The 18,269-nt window shown below is 37.3% G+C and overlaps 1 protein-coding gene across 1 annotated transcript in view; it reads left to right on the forward strand.

Moving 5' to 3' along the window:
- LOC306886087 (cysteine-rich motor neuron 1 protein-like) overlaps positions 1 to 18,269 on the forward strand; it is a 58,848-nt gene that overhangs the window by 17,055 nt on the left and 23,524 nt on the right. The window contains exons 4-6 of the mRNA XM_079442963.1: positions 7,281 to 7,520; positions 12,001 to 12,180; positions 13,614 to 13,817. Of these exons, the coding sequence (XP_079299089.1) occupies positions 7,281 to 7,520; positions 12,001 to 12,180; positions 13,614 to 13,817 (624 nt within the window). The remainder of the gene's footprint in view (positions 1 to 7,280; positions 7,521 to 12,000; positions 12,181 to 13,613; positions 13,818 to 18,269) is intronic.

Below are 18,269 nucleotides of genomic sequence, written 5' to 3' on the forward strand. Positions count from 1 at the left end.
TTGAATAACCTCAAAATATTTGAGAGGAGAAAAAAAAGCACTGAAAAGTTAAAAAGCATAGAATTATATTTTGCATTCCCCAAGAAACTTTGCATTTGCACACAAAGAACTCAAAAGTTTTGCAAGCAAATGCAAAGTTTCTTGAGGGATCTCAAGACATTTGTGAAAGATTGCAGTTTGTCAAAGGAACGCAAACCATTTTTGAGAGAACTAGAAAAGCATTAAAAAGTCAAAAAGCATTGAATTATAGTTTGCGTTTGCTCTCAGTGAACTCGAAAGTTTTGTGAGCAAATGCTAAGTTTTGTGAAATATTTGTAAAAGAATGCAACATTTCTCAAACAAACGCGAAACTTTTGTAAGAGAACGAAAAAGCATTGAGGTATATCATGTCCTTTTTAGTGGTCATGTTTGGGTTAAGGATCCCTAAAAGTCATTGTTTTATTGGATCAAATGAGTTCAGTTCAGGTCATTGAAGACTCTGGCCTCTCCATATCTCACCGGACATCTGACTCACACGCCGACACACAAAATGCCATTTGCAACCTATTTTGTCTCTCTTTCCCTCCGATGTTGTGCTGAAGTCGCTGGAGCTGGACTCATTGTTTCTCTTCACGTGAAGTATACCGAAAATCGATGTTAAACCAGAGGGCTTAACCCAAAAAAAGCCACACAGGGGCAGCCGGACTGAGCTGGCTTTGTTCTGCGCTGACTTGCATCCAAAGTCAGTCTCTGAACAGAGTGCGCATTGTACGCTTTTTCCATGAGTAAACCCTGCTTGTCAACACAGCCTCCTCTGCCTGCGAGCCGCGCGCCACAGAGGAAGACTGCCGCCCTTGTGCCCTCGGCGCAAAGAAAAACACGTTCACAAAGAGCCGCTTTACTTTCATGAAAGAGCGTCTGAGATCTCAGATATATGCATTGTTTACAAAGGGCCTTTCTGCGCTTATAAAACCAATTTCCGCTTACCCTGGAGGGTGTGTGTGTGTGTGTGTGTGTGTGAGTGTGTGTGTGTGTGTGTGTGTGTGTGTGTGTGTGTGCTGCCCAGACGTGATGTTAGTGTTGCTAGGTGCTTTATACTATTACACCATTCTGCCTGTGACACATTTGAGCCATTTTCACAAGCAAATATATCACCTTAAATGAAGCCTTTGTGCTTTTGTGTGCCAAATGCGAGAGATTTCTCCCGTTGTCAGCGAATAGGTAATTATCCCCGACTGAGGACGTAAATAATGGCATATGCATTAGCCACTGAATGCATGCATTACTGATTCAATCCAATTTGAATGACAATAAAAGCTCTGATTGCTTTGACCTCTGATGCCCTTTACTCAACCAGTCTGCATAAATATGAACATGCTCACATGGAAACATTACATAATGCCATTAATGGAGTTTGTAGATGCTAAAATATTCAGATGGTAATTTGCTATTGCTTAACAAGATTTCAGATTGTGCATCTTTAAAGAGGATATTGTATTGCTCAGACGTTGCTCTTACAAATCTCAGGAGATTTGATGGAGCTCTTGGTCGATGTTTCATTGAAGTATCAACTTTTTGATGTTTCTCCTTAAAATTATAAATAAAAATAGTGCTGGAAAATGAGTGTGGAGAGCAGCTCAGGTTGTTTGATGAGAAACAACTGAGTTCGCATTGAGACTTTTAATCGCAGATTTTATCTGAGCACTCTTTGAGATGTTTTTGAGATCACTTCTGAAACTCCAGAGGAAATGTGTGAAATTATTGGAGTCTTTCTTGATAGAAACATCTCATTCATTAAAATTTCATCTGAGAAATAAATACAGACCCAAACGAGTCACTAGTCGTCTAGAAGCTCAGATCATTTGATGAGAAACGACTGAGTTCATATCGAGATCTCTTCTGATTGCAGACTTTGGTATCTTGGCAGATTTGAGCACATTTTGAGATGATGTTGAGATTTATTCTGCATTATGTATTACCATAGTACTATAGTTCAAAAGCATGGTAAAACCATGGTACTTTGATATATATTATACAGACTAGTATGATTGCTATATTTATACAGCATGGTATGCACATGGTACTTCGTAGAATGCTTTATGGCAGTGTACTGGAAAGCACACTGTTAAGAGTCTTAATGCATTCATTCAGCTCCAGGACAGAGATGAATTCAGAGCATTTCTGCCGTTAACGTGAACGTCATTTTCCTCCGTGATAATATTCAGAGAGGAAGCTGATCAATGTGAGCTTTGTGTGGAGCGGAGCTAAAGCAAACACCGTGCTACAGATACTGTATTTATTCAGCGGTTTCTGCGGCTCGATCGCAGCCGACACATTTCCTATGAGCCGCACACACTGCCTCTATTCTCTGCCTTTTGGGCTTTAAATAACCTAATATTCTGTTGATTCAGTTGAACAGTCTCTGTGACCCAGAAACCCATTCGGGACTGTCCTGATTGTCATCTTGTTGCAGTTATGTGGGATTATCCAGGATTCTGACCATCGGCTCGGTCGGTTGTTGCTGTTTTTGAGGGGTGAAGCAGTGGCTGGAAACTCTTCTGGAAGATACCGCTGTGCAAATCATGTTATGCAATTAGATTATTTCATGCTGTTTTATTTTCTTTCCCAGCAGCAGACGGAGGATACTAAGCTATGCAACTGGTTTAATTTGTAAACAAATATTTTTTAGGCTTTCATTAGAGGCGTTCAATTTCACACAAGAGGCATTATGTTCAAAAACAAGAAGACTGATTAGAAAGGAACAAGCTTCAGATGTTTGTTTAAAAGTTCTCATGCATCTTATTGCAGTGCTTGGCAATGCAACAGGCGACAATTACAAATTCAGACAATTATATCCACCCTCCATCATTCTGCTGATTTGTAAAAAAAAACAAATTAAAAAAATAAGACTGATATTAGCTAATTTGATAATGCTGAGTTGCAAAACATCAGTAAAACTTTCTAGTTTTGTGTAGTTTTTCCACAAAAAATATGAATATTTTTTCAGTTGTATGTATCTGCCTTAATGCACTCATCAAAATAACAAAAGCAGTCAAATGTCAAAAGTTTAAATGCAAAAATGCATCATTTAACAAAGGAGTACAAATCAGGATTAGACATAAAATAATGTCTTCAGAATCACTTGAGCATGTGAAAATGGGCTGAGAATTGATCAAATAGTTGTAATCTGGCTCAGATGAAGACAGGAATCATGTGTTTGTGGTGTTTTTCTGATGATTAAAGGAGAATACAAAACTTCTTCACCTCACTAATGCTCATCAAAAGCAAAAATGCTACAAAATGCAAGGCAGTCTAATAGTGATAATAATTTTATTTTATATGGCATGCTTAAAGCAAGTTTCTCAACGTGCAATTAAAAATAAACATGCATAATGAGAGAAATCAAATAAAAGCTATCCTGAAATAGTATATATGTCTTAAAATAATATTTAAATGACTCCTATATGAAGAGAGTGCATTGCATTGCATTTACATTTACATTTAGTCATTTGGCAGATGCTTTTATCCAAAGCGACTTACAATTGGGGAATACAAAAAGCGATTAATCTTGAAGAGGCAATCAGACAGAGGAAGTGCTCGTAACACCAAGTCTCAGGCATTGTTCAAATAAGTACAAGCTAGTAGGTGGAGAGAGAGATAGAGGGAAAGTTTTTTTTTTTGAGTTTAGGATGAAGTCAAGTACTGCCGAAAGAGATGAGTTTTCAGTTGTTGCTTGAAGATTGCCAGAGATCCGGCGTTCCGGATAGGGGTGGGAAGATTATTCCACCAGCCAGGAATGGTGAACGAGAATGTTCTGGAGAGTGATTTTGAGCCTCTCTGTGATGGTACCACAAGGCGTCGCTCACTAGCAGATCTCAGACTTCTGGAGGGGATGTAGGTTCGTAACAGTGAGAGGAAGTAGGAGGGTGCTGAGCCTGTGGTAGTTCTGTACGCAAGCATCAGTGACTTGAACTGGATGCGAGCTGCCACTGGTAGCCAGTGCAAGGAGATGCATTGAAGAGTTTTAAAGCATGAACAGAAAAGTCTGTCACAAATGCAATACGAGACATTATTGCTCATATTCATCCATTATTTTTAGTGGAACCTTCTTGATAAGGACTGTTAAATAAAGTGAATCAACTCATGATGTATCATTTCCCTCATTATCGATACTAAGCAGTAGATTTGTGCAGCTGTCATTGCATTTGTTAGAAAGAATGTTTCTCCTGCACGTCTGATTCCACACAACTGGTGTGTTTTATCTCCACAGCATCCAGAAGCAAGCCGTGTTTAAATGCCTGTAGTAGCTGTTGCTCCTGTAATAGCAGCACAGCAGAGAAACTCAGTCTCCCACTTTTCTTTTCCTGAACGGCATCCAAAATACACCCTGGAGAATCACAGCGTCTCCACAGCCGTATCAGAGCATCATATTCCAGACCGCACACAATGAGGGAATTACAAACACAATGCAGTCAATGAGGAGAGTGTTCATGAGGGGCAGAGTGATGCTGATGAATGAACGAACGAGCCAATGAAGGCATTGTGTCCATTAGTGGTCAGATGAAAAGAATGTTTCAGGGTTTCCCACAGGATTATGTGAGACTAAGGTGGGCTTCTGTCCCTCTGAGATGGGTGTGGAAGAATATTTTGTACTTTTTAAAGTTAAATGCATCAATCTTGTGCACTTTGACAGCAAAATTAAGAGCTCCAACCACTTTTCAGTGACCAAATTGAACAGAGTAAAAAACAATTCACATCACATGCACACAGGTGTAAATAATAATAATAATAATAATAATAATTATTATTATTATTATGTTGCTGTTTTAGGAATAATAATAATAATTGAAATGATGTTGCTAATTTAGTGATGATAATAATAATAATAATGTTATTATATTGCTGTCTTAAGATTAATAATAATAATAATTTAAATTATGTTGCTGACTTAAGGAAAATAATAATAATACATTTATATTATGTTGCTGTCTTAGTGATAATAATAATAATATATAATAATTATGTTGCTGACTTAGGGATAATGTTAATAATAATAATAAGAATTATAATAATTATTTTATATTATATTGCTGTTTTAGGAATAACCATAATTATTATTATTATTAATATTAATATTATCATTATTCCTGGGACAGTAATATATTACTATTTTATTACTATTATATAAAATATTTCAAGTATTTATTAATTGACCATTTTAAATTACAGGAGTACAATTACAATACTTGCCTCTTCATTTCTTCAACTGCAAGACCTAAACTTTTATTTAGTCACAAGTGGATACAAATGTTTCTCATTACAATTCCAGTGAAATGCTGTAATCTTCATGCAGCACGACAGACCATATCTACTTATTTAATTCAATTTAAACAGCTTTTTGTGATTTGGTAAGTGCTCTGATCCATATCGGGAATGTTGGAGATCTTATTGTCAGTTCATTTTGAAACCAGAGTCTAGCTAATTAATGGGAAACACTGATGTTTATGGTTTCTGTGGACCTTTTTTGCTTCCAAAACATGATTTAATTTCATAATGTTCATGAAACATGCAGATGGTTGCTCTGAGCAGAACAAATATCAGATGAAGTGAGTCGTACTGTTTTTATCCACCTTTTGCAGCAATTACAGCAGCACATCTCTCTGGCATAGTGTCAGTATATTTCCTGAGAACTTCAACACTAATGTTATCCCATGCCTTCTACACCTAGTGAAAAATAAATATACTTAAATGTATTTGAAACACACTTATTTCATGCTAAGTATGCTTCATATTTATGCACTTAATAAAATGCCCTGCAATTGTACTTTTAGTATACTAAACTGGTAAACTTGGAACAACTAATTTTGTGCTTAATGCACTTTAAATGTGAGAAAGTAGTGCTGAAGTGCAACTAAAGATATACTGAAGTATATTTGATTGTGCTAAAGTGCAACTATTGCAAGTATAATTCAGGTACACTTTAAATATTTTGCATTTAAAGACCGATATTATTCAAAGATTATACAATCCTCATCAAAAGTGACATTAAAACACATTTTAGACTTGTGTGTGAAAATAATTTGAGGTATTTAGAAGAATCTGTTGAAAGCAGGATTTTATAAGAGTTAATCTATGTAACTTCTGTATTATTAATTATGTGAATTGCGAATTGTATTGAGTAACTGGCATCATGTTCTTTTTTGTTTGTTTTTTCTCTCCCTTTATGTGTGTGTGTGTATGTTTCTGTATGTCTTAAATATGCCAAGTGTTATAACAATTTTGGCCACCACCGGATCTGAAATGCATGTGTGCGTTGTCATTGAGGTTGGCTGTAATTTTGATCTGCATTTGGATACTTGCTATCTTTCCAAACTGCTGAAATATCAGCCATTGGTTGAAGCTATCCATCAACTTGACTATCATTGTAAGTTAATTACCCTAGTATTTGGAAGTTTAGGTCAAGTGCATAAGAATGCGATTAAACACCAACCACTCCTAAATAAGATTCCAGAAATAGGTCATCAAGGCCGACTACTTGTTTTTATATTTGGTAGCTTAGGACAGTCACACGGGCTGGTTGTATAAGGGCTTCAACAACTGCGAATGCAAACATCTAAATGATCATGAGCCCAACATCCAGCAAGGCAGGAAAACATTCAACCTGAGGGAAGACGTCTTTCACTATTTTAAGTTAATGCTGTTAAATAGAGGGGGCAAAAATACATTTAAAAAAAATTAACTTCTAGCACATTCTTAAACTTGGGCCTCATTATATTGAAGCCAGAAGCAGCCTATTTTCACCTGCTAATTACTACACTACTTGTGCAGTCACAATTCTATAATCGTACAATTTACTCAGGCCGATGACATTTTTTTTGTATGACAAATGTGATTTATTTCTGAGAACTTTTTAACTGCAGGCAGACATTATCACACAGTACAAATATTTTTTTGGAGATATGCGAGCAAAAAATAATAGATTAAAAAGTAGATAATAGAAAGCGCAAAGGCGGCGCTGAAAAGGCCAGTATAAAAAAAGCTGTAGAAAAATATAATGAATTACAAGGCAGTAGAGAACAGTGCACTATTGCAGAATATATACTGAAGTTTTAATTACATTATTATTGTAATAGCTATAGTCTAAGGTCTAAGGCATGAAACTCCAGGGCTGAAAATGAGTCCCACTCCAACCCTGCCACTGGACCATGATTTTGTACATGTATTTAACTGCATCTGTAATATTTATGCCCCTGTAAATCATTTATTTTAAGTGGACTAAAATTGTTAAAATGTGTTCACAGAGGATCTGAAGTGTGCTGGAATCACCTGTGCGCCGCTGCCTGTCCCTGACTGCCCATCTGATTCAGTCCTGACCCGCAGCTATACACCGCCAGCCGGCTGCTGCCCCACGCTCCCTTCTCAGTGCGCATGTGATCGCTGTCCACCTCCTCCGGCCTGCAGCGATGGGCGCAGGGCAGTGCTGCTTAACAAGGCCGCCGGCGCACCGGGGAACTGCTGCAACACATACACCTGCCAGAGAGGTAAAGACAACCTGAGAGATGCTTGTATTGAGGGTCTGGAGACAAAAACTAATCCCTGCATTCACCCCACATATAGTAACTTACAGTAAATACTATAGTGCTTTTGAAACATACTAAAGTACTTGAATTAATTTGTTGTGGTAATTCTATAGTTGCTATGGTAATATAACAACTATAGTAATATTAGCAAATAACTTTACCCAATACTGTACAACTATAGGGTATATTATACTACAGTTTACTATAGTAAAAACTAAAGTATACTACAGTATTTATTATAATTTATCAGTTCACTAAAGTTAATACTATAGTATGCTGCAGCATTCATTAACAAAGTGTTGTAAATACTATAATATATACAGTATAATACACTTTACTACAGAAACACTGCATTTACTTGCAAAACATTCACATTCCCCCAAAAATCTTCGCATTTGCTTGAAATACTTTTGTGTTTGCAAGAGAAACTTTGCTCGTTCACAAAACGTGTGATAGAAATAATATGAGGTGAGAGGAAAACTGTATTTTAATGATTTTTCTTGCGAATGTAAAGTTTATTTGGGCAACTCAATACTTGTGTGAGATAATGCAAATGTTTTACGAGTGAATGTACAGTTTCTCTAGGACATTTTGTGAGTGAATGCAAAAGCATTTCAATATAATTGGTCCTTTCATCTAATATTTATTCCATCATCAGTTCACTTTAGGGGCTCTGAAGTGATTGTCGGGTGTCAGTGTGTTGTTATATCTATAGCATCACAGCTGCTAGTTACAGGAAACACTGAGATACTCCTGTGAGATCTGGACAGACAGGAAGTGATGAGGTGTGAAAAAGGGGCGGGGTCAGTGAGACAGGGTCTCTGTGTTTACTCTGTCGGCTTCAAATATTCCCTGTTTTACTAACAATCCAAATTCCCATGTCGGCCTCTTGGCCCGCTGCTAAATGTGTGCTGCCTCCTGGAACTAATGGACTTAAGGAGAAGCTCAGCGGGCGGAGGAAAAACTGCTTACGCATCAGTCTAAAGAACAGAAGCAGAGGATGATGGGAAGGTTCAACAGGTCACTGATGGGAATGTGTGTGTGTGTCTTGAGTCAGTGTGTGAGAATGAGAGAGAGTGTGTTACAGAGAAAGAGCTGTGTGCAATTTGCTATTTTTATATGTAATATAATTGTAATTGAATTGTGAGTTTTGAGCAAGAAAAATTCATGGAAATGTATTAATTTGTAAAATATTTATTTAAATACCTAAATTTAAATAATGTACAACATTAACCGAATCAGAACGCAGATTTGCCTGAGTGATCGATTGAAATATTTGTCTTTTGTTTCTCCGAAACGACCTTAAGAAGCATCGTCACCAGCACCGCATGTGAAAAATAATTTCCCGACTGAGAAAATGCAACTCAAGTCGGAAAGCTCTAATAATACAAATCTTTGTAGTAACGTGAGAGTGCTGTTTTCACATTCTGACTTAAAGCACAAGCATCCGAGGAGCGCGTGAATGCAGAAATTACACTTAACCTTCTAAACATGCTTAAATTAAAATGCCTAAAGCTAAAATTCTCTTGTATTCACGTTTTTAAACCTGTTGTCTAACAAAATATAACATTATAACTTTTTTAGTCCTTTTTTAGTTCTACTAACCCTAAACCTACCCTAACAGTCTACTCTGAGCTAGTAGACATATAGTTACAAAGTTACTTATAGTTAGTTGAATGTCTAAAGTGACTATCAAAATAAAGTGTATCCACAAAAACTTTTATTAGGGATGTGATTAATCATTTGAAATCACAAATATATAATATGTATTATAATTAATGCATATTATATTATATTAAATAAGAATATTTTATTATAAATTACTTTTGTGTGTGTGTGTGTGTGTGTGTATATATATATATATATATATATATAAGTAATTTATAATTAAAAATATTCAATTATAATTAATTAACTTAAATATAAATTAATATATATGTATATATTTAAAGTAATTTAAAATAATATTTTGGATAAGTATAGTTGAAGTATGAATTAGGTTATTTTCCTTAAATTTTATAGATTGGTACCTGGCATGCAAATTCTTCCATTTGTAAACTGCTTCTAGCACAGTAATAAACTACTGATAATACCAGGTACCGTGTCCAGAAAGCACAGTACTATCATGTGATGCAGTGTCTTTGTGTCTGTGTCCGGTGATGGGTCTCTAATGAGCCGGACAGGAGCTATTGTTCGTATTGTTGGTGTATCAAGGGTTTCCGGCTCTGACCGCAGGGACGTCTCTCACCCGTCGCCCATCTTTCTGCTTTTCTTTGACCTCACGTGTGTAAGTGTGTGTTTGTGCGCGAGTGAACACCGATCACACGTCTGTGGGACTGATGGGATCGAGGCGGCGCAGAAGTGCTGAGCTCAGCGATGTCTGTGATTGTTGGTTTATGTAGGTTTAGTTTAAGGAAAGGTTAAACCCACCTCACTATTATAATGAACAGCAGCTGATTCATTTGCCAACCACAGCGAAGTATTGAAAGAATCATGAAAATTGAAATCTCCATTTGATTCCTCTTTGACTTTGAGAACTTTCAGTTTCAATTTAAAAGACTTTGTGTTAACATACAGTATTGCCAAAGCATTATTACACAAAACTGTTAATCACAAGAAATAATAAGGTGCCAAGTAATTAAGAAAATAAATATATGATATTAGTGCTGTCAAACGATTAATCGCATCCAAAATAAATGTTTTTGTTTACATAATACAGTCATGGCCAAAAATATCGGCACCCTTGGTAAATATGATCAAAGAAGGCTGTGAAAATGAGCCTGCATTGTTAATCCTTTTGATCTTTTATTTAAAAAAATCTAACCGTTCATTGGATAATAAGAATTTAAAACGGGGGGAAATATCATTATGGAATAAATGTTTTTCTCTAATGCACATTGGCCACAATTAACCTTTTATTCAATACTTTCTGAAACCTCCATTTGTCAGTTTAACAGCTCTAAATGTTCTCCTGTAATGCCTGATGAGGTTAGAGAACACCTGACAAGAGATCAGAGACCATTCCTTCATCTAGAATCACTCCAGATCCTTCAGATTCACAGCTTCTTCTCTTCAGGTCATCTCACTCATTTTCTACAGGGTTCAGGTCAGAGGACTGGAATGGCAGCAGAAGCTCGGTTTTGTGCTCAGTGACCCATTTTTGTGTTGTTTTTCAGGTTTGTGTTTGGATTATTGTACAGCATATATTTACCTGTATTTACATATAATTTATATAATATACAAATATATTCAATATATAAACGTAACATATTTTTCTTAAATATATACATGCATGTGTGTGTAATTATATATGCACAATAAATAAACACAGTATACACACATATATTATGTAAACAAAAACTTTTATTTTGGATGTAATTAATCGCGATTAATCATTTGACAGCACTTATATGTATAACATCAGCTTTTATATTTTCTTGTATGATAGTATTTTATATAAATATATTTATAATTATAACACACATTTTTACATTTTATTATAACTATATGTATAACTAATTATTCTTATACAATAAGATTATACACACACACACACACACACACATATATATATATATAATATTATAGTTATACATACTCTATATTATATAATGACAAGATTATATTATATAATACATATATAAAAAATGTATGTGTGCCTAAAACAGTGCCGTACTGTAGCTTTAGAGCAGGTTTCTAGAAGCGTCTTGGAGACACAGTTCTTCTGGATTGAGTCTGTCTCAGTTTCTTCATGTCACTCCAGTCTGTCTGTCAGATCAGATCTCTCAAAATCTCACTGGATTATTACAATTAATGGCATAATGAATGTTTGGAAATGTAAACTCATATTTCACACTACAGCAAAAGATAGAAATAACTGGCTTAACACCATTAGCTGCTGGAAATACTAGTGTTATAATCATTTTGGCAAAACTGCATATCTTATAATTATACATATTTAAATAATTTGAAATATTTACATCACATTTTAAAGTCATAATTACAGTTTTTTTAACTTCTTGCACACTAAATCTTTACTTGTCACAGTTTCTGAAAGCTGACATCAAATCTGCAAAACACAACACAGTTCTCTCTGTAGCACAAACATCTAACAGGAATTAATATTATGGAAAAGATGTTTGCAAATGTTTGTTTTTGACATGTGTTTGATATTTTGAATGCAGTGCTTCATTTTGAAAGAGATGTGAGGCATTTTGTGTGCAATTCTTGGATTTGTGTGTAAAGTTTGGAAAAAAAGAGGCAAAGTTTTGAAAATGTGTGCAAGCAGCTGAAAAAATGGTCATTTCTATTTCTTATATTATTTACATATATGTACAAAAAATAATAAGGTGTGCATATATTAAGCTATTATAGATGCAAATATTATTTATATAGATGTATATTGAGACAGTCCAGACTAAAATGCTGTTTTGTTGTGTAGTTTCTCCCAGGTGTGTGCATAACGGGAAGGAGTTTGTGGAGGGCGAGGTGTACCGTATGGACCCGTGCTGGCTGTGTCAGTGTCGAGGTGGAGTGTCCTTCTGCTCTAAAGCCGAATGTGCCGAGCTGGACTGTGAGAACTTCTACGTTCCTGAAGGAGAATGCTGTCCCGTCTGTATAGGTACTGAACATCTTCAGCATTCATTAAATGCATGCATTTTATTACCAGTTCATGTATTCTTTGGGAATCGAACCCATAAAATTGGCATTGTATAGTTAGACCTGGAATCATCAGGCAGCTGGTGGTTTCATCTCAGATCGGTCTGCTATGACTGATTGCATTTAAAGATAAACTGTGATGAGTTCTGCCAAAGTGAAAAAACAGACAGTGAGTAAAAACCAGCAGAGATCAATAAACACAAACCTGACAGTCTTCAAATACACGGTTACTGACGGTTTCTGTCCACACGTTTCCCCCCGCTGGGACTTCATCTGTGAAAAGAAGCTGTAGAGCGTCTTTCATCAGACACACTCAGATCTGTGCGCTTACAGCTGTGACCTTCTGCCCCTGAGGGTCAAAGGTCAAACTCATACAGTTTCTGTGGGACAAACAGTGTCAGCAGATCATATTTGTGCTTTCAGTGACACTCACCTCCTTTGAGCTAGAATATGTTCTGCTCTGAAATTTCTGTTCATTCTTGTCACGCACAGTGATATTTTAGTATTATTCATGTACTATTCTTGTATTTATTCATATTTTGAATTAGCTTTTAGTTTTATATTTTCAGTTTTATTTTAATTGTAGTTTAAGTTTGTAATTTGTGCGTTTTTCAACATTAGGCTCCTAAACTCTAACTCTGTGTCATAACATCACATGACTCCATGTAAATATCACTATATCAATAAGTTATTCATAATTTTTTCTACCTCGTATTGCTGCTATTTAAATACCCTGTTCAACTTTTTTGCACATTCCTCTTATATTACTATCCTGCACATTTATATTTATATTTTTTATCTTTTATTTTATTTTATTCTTTTATTTTTTCTACTTTTCTTTTTCTTAATATTTCAGTAAATACATTTATAATGTTGCAAAAGATTTCTATGTCAAATAAATGCTGTTCTTTTGAACTTTCTATTCATCTGTGAATCCTGAAAAATAAAATGCATCCCAGTTTCCACAAAAATATTTGGCTGCACAACAAAAAAAAAAAAATACAGCTTTGATCACAGAAATAAATTACATTTTAACAGATATTCACATAAAAAACAGCTAATTTAAATCATAATAATAATTCACTAGTTTTACTGTATTTTTGGTCAAATAAATGCAGCCCTGGGGTCTCCTTTATAAAACTCTGTAGATTTCATCCTAAAAGTGTGCATATATGCACAAACGTTTTCAGATTTATAAAACCATGCGTATGCCAGAACCTGCACAAAAATCCCTTTATAAATACCGGTCAGGGGAAGATTGTGCGTACGTGCATCTCCACCCCGTCTTTTTAATAGTTTTATTTTAATAGCTGTTAATAGCAGCACTGATAATACAAACATGTTTTCTCATCCGGACGTGTGCGTGCGTGTGCACGTGTGTGTGTTTGTGTGCAGATGTGGAGCTGCTATCGGTGGAGAGCTCTAAAGCAAGCTGCTGGTTGAATCACAGACTGCGTGCGCACGAGGAGCAGTGGAAGGAGGACGACTGCACCTTCTGTCAGTGTGTGGATGGAGAGCCGCACTGCACCGCTATGGCCTGCAAACAGAGCTGCCAGAACCCTGTCAAGATCCCTGGAGAGTGCTGCCCCTTCTGTGAGGGTACGAACACACACACACACACACACACATTAACACACACAGGGGCGTCGTGCACTCATTATTTTTGAGGGGGCACGAGTCGGGGGGGGGTTGTCATGTGACACACAGCAGCCACATTTTTTTCCTTTTTATTCAAAACATTCCCAAACGCATTAACTATATCATGAAATATCTTGATTCTCACCTTTTAATACGCCTGACTTTATATTTAATGTGAATAAAAACATTGTAAATTAGAGTACTAATCATAACACTTTCATTGTACAGAAAGAGAGCAAAGAACATTTAGCTGCATTAAAGAACATTTACTGACAGTCTAGAGTTCAAGCACTCTCAAAAACTCCCATTAAAATCACTGAAGCTGTTTACACTATGAAATGAATATCTTACTTAAATATTCGTACACACATTTGCACTTTGTTGTTTCTTATGAGAGAATTCGCCAGAAAGAGGTATTCAGTCAGCGAGCAAGTGAAGAAAACACCAGCATTTTAGCGATGTCTCATCTAAATGCCTCTGATTGGTCATTGCATTCATAAGCTCAACAGAATCGTGTGTGATTGGTTATTATGCGCAGTGCTGTAAAAAAAATATAGAAATATTAATCTGCTATTTTTTGTCTTTTTGAAGCTGCATTCAAAATTCACTTGGCTCAAAAATCTGAGGGGGCACGTGCCCCTCACTTTGAATAGGCAGGACGCCTCTGAACACACATGTTGTGTTTCCATGTTTTATGGGGACATTCCATAGGCGTAATGGTTTTTATACTGTACAAACTGTATTTTATATCGCCCTACACCTAAACCTACCCCCATAGTAAAATTTCTGCATTTTTAGATTTTAAAAAAACTTAATTCTGTATGATTTATAAGCTTGTTTCCTCATGGGGACCTAAAAAATGTCCCCACAAGGTCAAAATTTACTGGTATTACTATCTTTGTGGGGACATTTGGCACACACACACAAACAAACACAGACACACAGACACACACCACTCACATACTCACACACACACTGCTGACATATGCGTATTCATCTGTCTTTTGAACATAAACACTTGAGAAACTCATTGTTTCACACATCAAGTGTGAATACAGACATGTCAACACTTCACTGTTATGATGATCAAGATATTCCAACTATTCAAAATAAAGTCACAAAGGTCACAACCCTTCAGTGGGGGTTCTGACCCAGCGGCAAACAGGAAATGACCTCACAGTAGACAGAGCGAGAGAGATATCTGTATTATCAGTACCTTTGGGCATTTTACTTTATTAATTAGCAGCTCGTTATTTTATAAATGTATTATGTTTATAAAATTATGCATAAATGTATTATGCATAAATGTATAATGCGTTTACGGTTTTTTCAACAGCATACACACAAAATCTTTACTTGTAACACAGTTTCTGAAAGCTGACACTCAAACAGCAGAAGCACACACCAAATCTGAATCAGAATCAGAATGAGCTTTATTGGCCAAGTATGTTTACACATACGAGGAATTTGTTATAGTGACAGAAGCTCCACAGTGCAACAGAAAGACAGCAACAGGACAGGACACAGATAATAAAAGATTAATATCCAAATATCCAAATAGGCAATGTACAAAACAGCAAAAACACAATATATAAAATAGACAATTATGTATGTACAGGTCTGATATGTGCAAATTTGAAATGACAAAATAAGTATGTGTGATGAATAAATAATGTATGATAGTGTTGTGTGTTCGGCGTTTATTGTTGAGTGTTCATGAGATGGATTGCCTGAGGGAAGAAACTGTTCCTGTGTCTGGTCGTTCTGGTGCTCAGAGCTCTGTAGCGTCGACCAGACGGTAACAGTTCAAAGAGGGAGTGTGCTGGATGTGAGGGGTCCAGAGTGATTTTACCAGCTCTTTTGCTCACTCTGGATAAGTACAGTTCTTGGAGAGTGGGGAGGGTTGTACCAATGATTCACTCAGCAGTCCGGACTAACCTCCGTAGTCTTCTGAGGTCAGATTTGGTAGCTGAGCTGAACCAGACAGTTATTGAAGTGCAGAGGATGGATTCAATGATGGCAGAGTAGAACTGTTTCAGCAGCTCCTGTGGCAGGTTGAACTTCCTCAGCTGGCAAAGGAAGTACAACCTCTGCTGGACCTTTTTCACAATGGACTCAATGTGATTGCCCCACTTCAGGTCCTGAGAAATTGTGGTGCCCAGGAATCTGAACGACTCGACTGCAGTCACAGTGCTGTTCATGATGGTGAGTGGGGGGAGAGCAGGGAGGTTTCTCCTGAAGTCCACAATCATCTCCACATGATTGTTAAGACTGCACCAGACAGCCAGCTCCTTAACCTCCTGTCTGTAAGCAGACTCGTCACCGTCCTGGATGAGGCCAATCAGTGTGGTGTCGTCTGCAAACTTCAGGAGCTTGACAGAGGGGTCTTTAGAGGTGCAGTCGTTGGTGTAGAGGGAGAAGAGCAGTGGGGAGAGAACGCAGCCCTGAGGAGCTCCAGTGCTGATCGTACGGGTGTTGGATGTGTATTTTCCCAGCTTCACTAGCTGCTGTCTGTCTGTCAGGAAGCTGGTGATCCACTGGCAGATGGAGGTGGGGACGGAGAGCTGTGTCAGTTTATTCTGAAGGGTGTCCGTGATGATTTTGTTAAAAGCGGAGCTGAAGTCTACGAACAGGATCCTCACATAAGTCCCTGGTCTGTCCAGATGCTGCAGGATGAAGTGCAGTACCATATTGACTGCATCATCCACAGACCTGTTTGCTCTGTAGGCAAACTGCAGGGGGTCCAGTAAGGGTCCAGTGGAGGCCTTTGGATAAGCCAAAACCAGTCTTTCAAATAATTTCATGGCCACAGAAGTTAGAGCCACAGGTCTGTAGTCATTAAGTCCAGTAATTTTGGGTTTCTTTGATGGTGGAGCGTTTGAACATAAGGGGACTTCGCACAGCTCCAGTGATCTGTTGAAGATCTGTGTGAAGACGGGGGCCAACTGGTCAGCACAGATTTTTAGGCAGGCTGCTGACACCCCGTCTGGGCCTGGTGCTTTCCTTCTTTTGTTCTTTCTGGAGACCTGGCGCACGTCATCTTTACTGATCTGAATTGTAGATGTGGGGGAGAGGGGGGTTGCTGGAGGTGTTAATGGTTGTGTGGAGAGGTGTTCAGGGCGGGTGTGGGTTTTTTTTCAAACCTGCAGTAGAACTCATTCAGATTGTTTGCTAGTTGTTGATTCTCCACAGTGCTGGGGGATGGTGTCTTGTAACTGGTGATCTCTTTCATACCTTTCCACACTGAAACAGGATCACTGGAAGATAATTTGTTCCTTAGCTTGTCAGAATAATTCCTCTTTGCCACTCTGATCTCCTTTTCCAGTGTGTATTCGGCCAGTTTATACAAGACTTTATCCCCCTTGCTGAGTTTTGCAGTGAACCATGGTTTGTCATTGTTGTAGATTAGATGAGTCTTGGTGGGAATTCACATATCCTCACAGAAACTGATATAAGATGTTACAGTCTCTGTGAGCTCGTCCAGATCGGTGGCAGCAGCTTCAAAAACAGTCCACTCAGTGAGAGAGAAACAGGCTTGTAAATCCCGCTCTGTTTCATTTGTCCATCTTTTAACAGATCTTAATACAGGTTTTTCAGATTTAAGTTTCTGCCTGTAGGTTGGAATAAGATGAACCAAACAGTGATCAGAGAGTCCTAAAGCTGCTTGTGGGACAGAGTGATATGTGTCCTTTATCGCTGTGTAACAGTGATCCAATGTATTACTGTCTCTGTCTGTATTTTGGCAGTTCGCGGGAGAGAGTTGCTTTATTAAAGTCCCCAAGAATGATTAAAACCGAGTCCGGGTGTTGTTGTTCTGTGTCTGTGATCTGATCAGCGAGTTTCTGTAAAGCTGATCTCGTGTTTGCTTGTGGTGGAATGTAGAAACTCACGAGAATGAACGAACAAATCTTCCGCGGCGAACAGAAAGGCTTGCAGTTAATGAAGAGTGTTTCTAGATCTGAACAGCACATCTTCTTTAACACAGTTACATCTATACACCACCTCTCATTGATGTAAAAGCACGTCCTGCCGCTGCACGATTTCCCCGTTGATTCTGCATCGCAGTCTGCTCTGATCAGCTGGAAGTTAGCTATATGTAACGCGCTGTCCGGTGTGTCTCCATTTAGCCAGGTTTCTGTGAAACACAGAGCAGCAGAGTTAGAAAAATCCTTGTTTGTCTGGGAGAGCAAAAGAAGTTCGTCTGTTTTGTTGGGTAGTTTTGAAAATGTGTGCAAGCAGTTGAAAAAAACAATTAAAAAAAAGTAAAAAAAAGTTTTTAAAAAAGAAGATAAAAGAAAATATTATAAGTAAAAATAGGTATGCTTCAAAATATTTGTTTTATACTGTTATTATATGTGTGCATTATACCGTATGTGTGCGTGTGTATGTACACACACTTATCTCTAAATATAT

This window comes from Barbus barbus (genome assembly GCF_936440315.1).
Source record: "Barbus barbus genome assembly, chromosome: 20".
Lineage (NCBI taxonomy): Eukaryota > Metazoa > Chordata > Actinopteri > Cypriniformes > Cyprinidae > Barbus > Barbus barbus.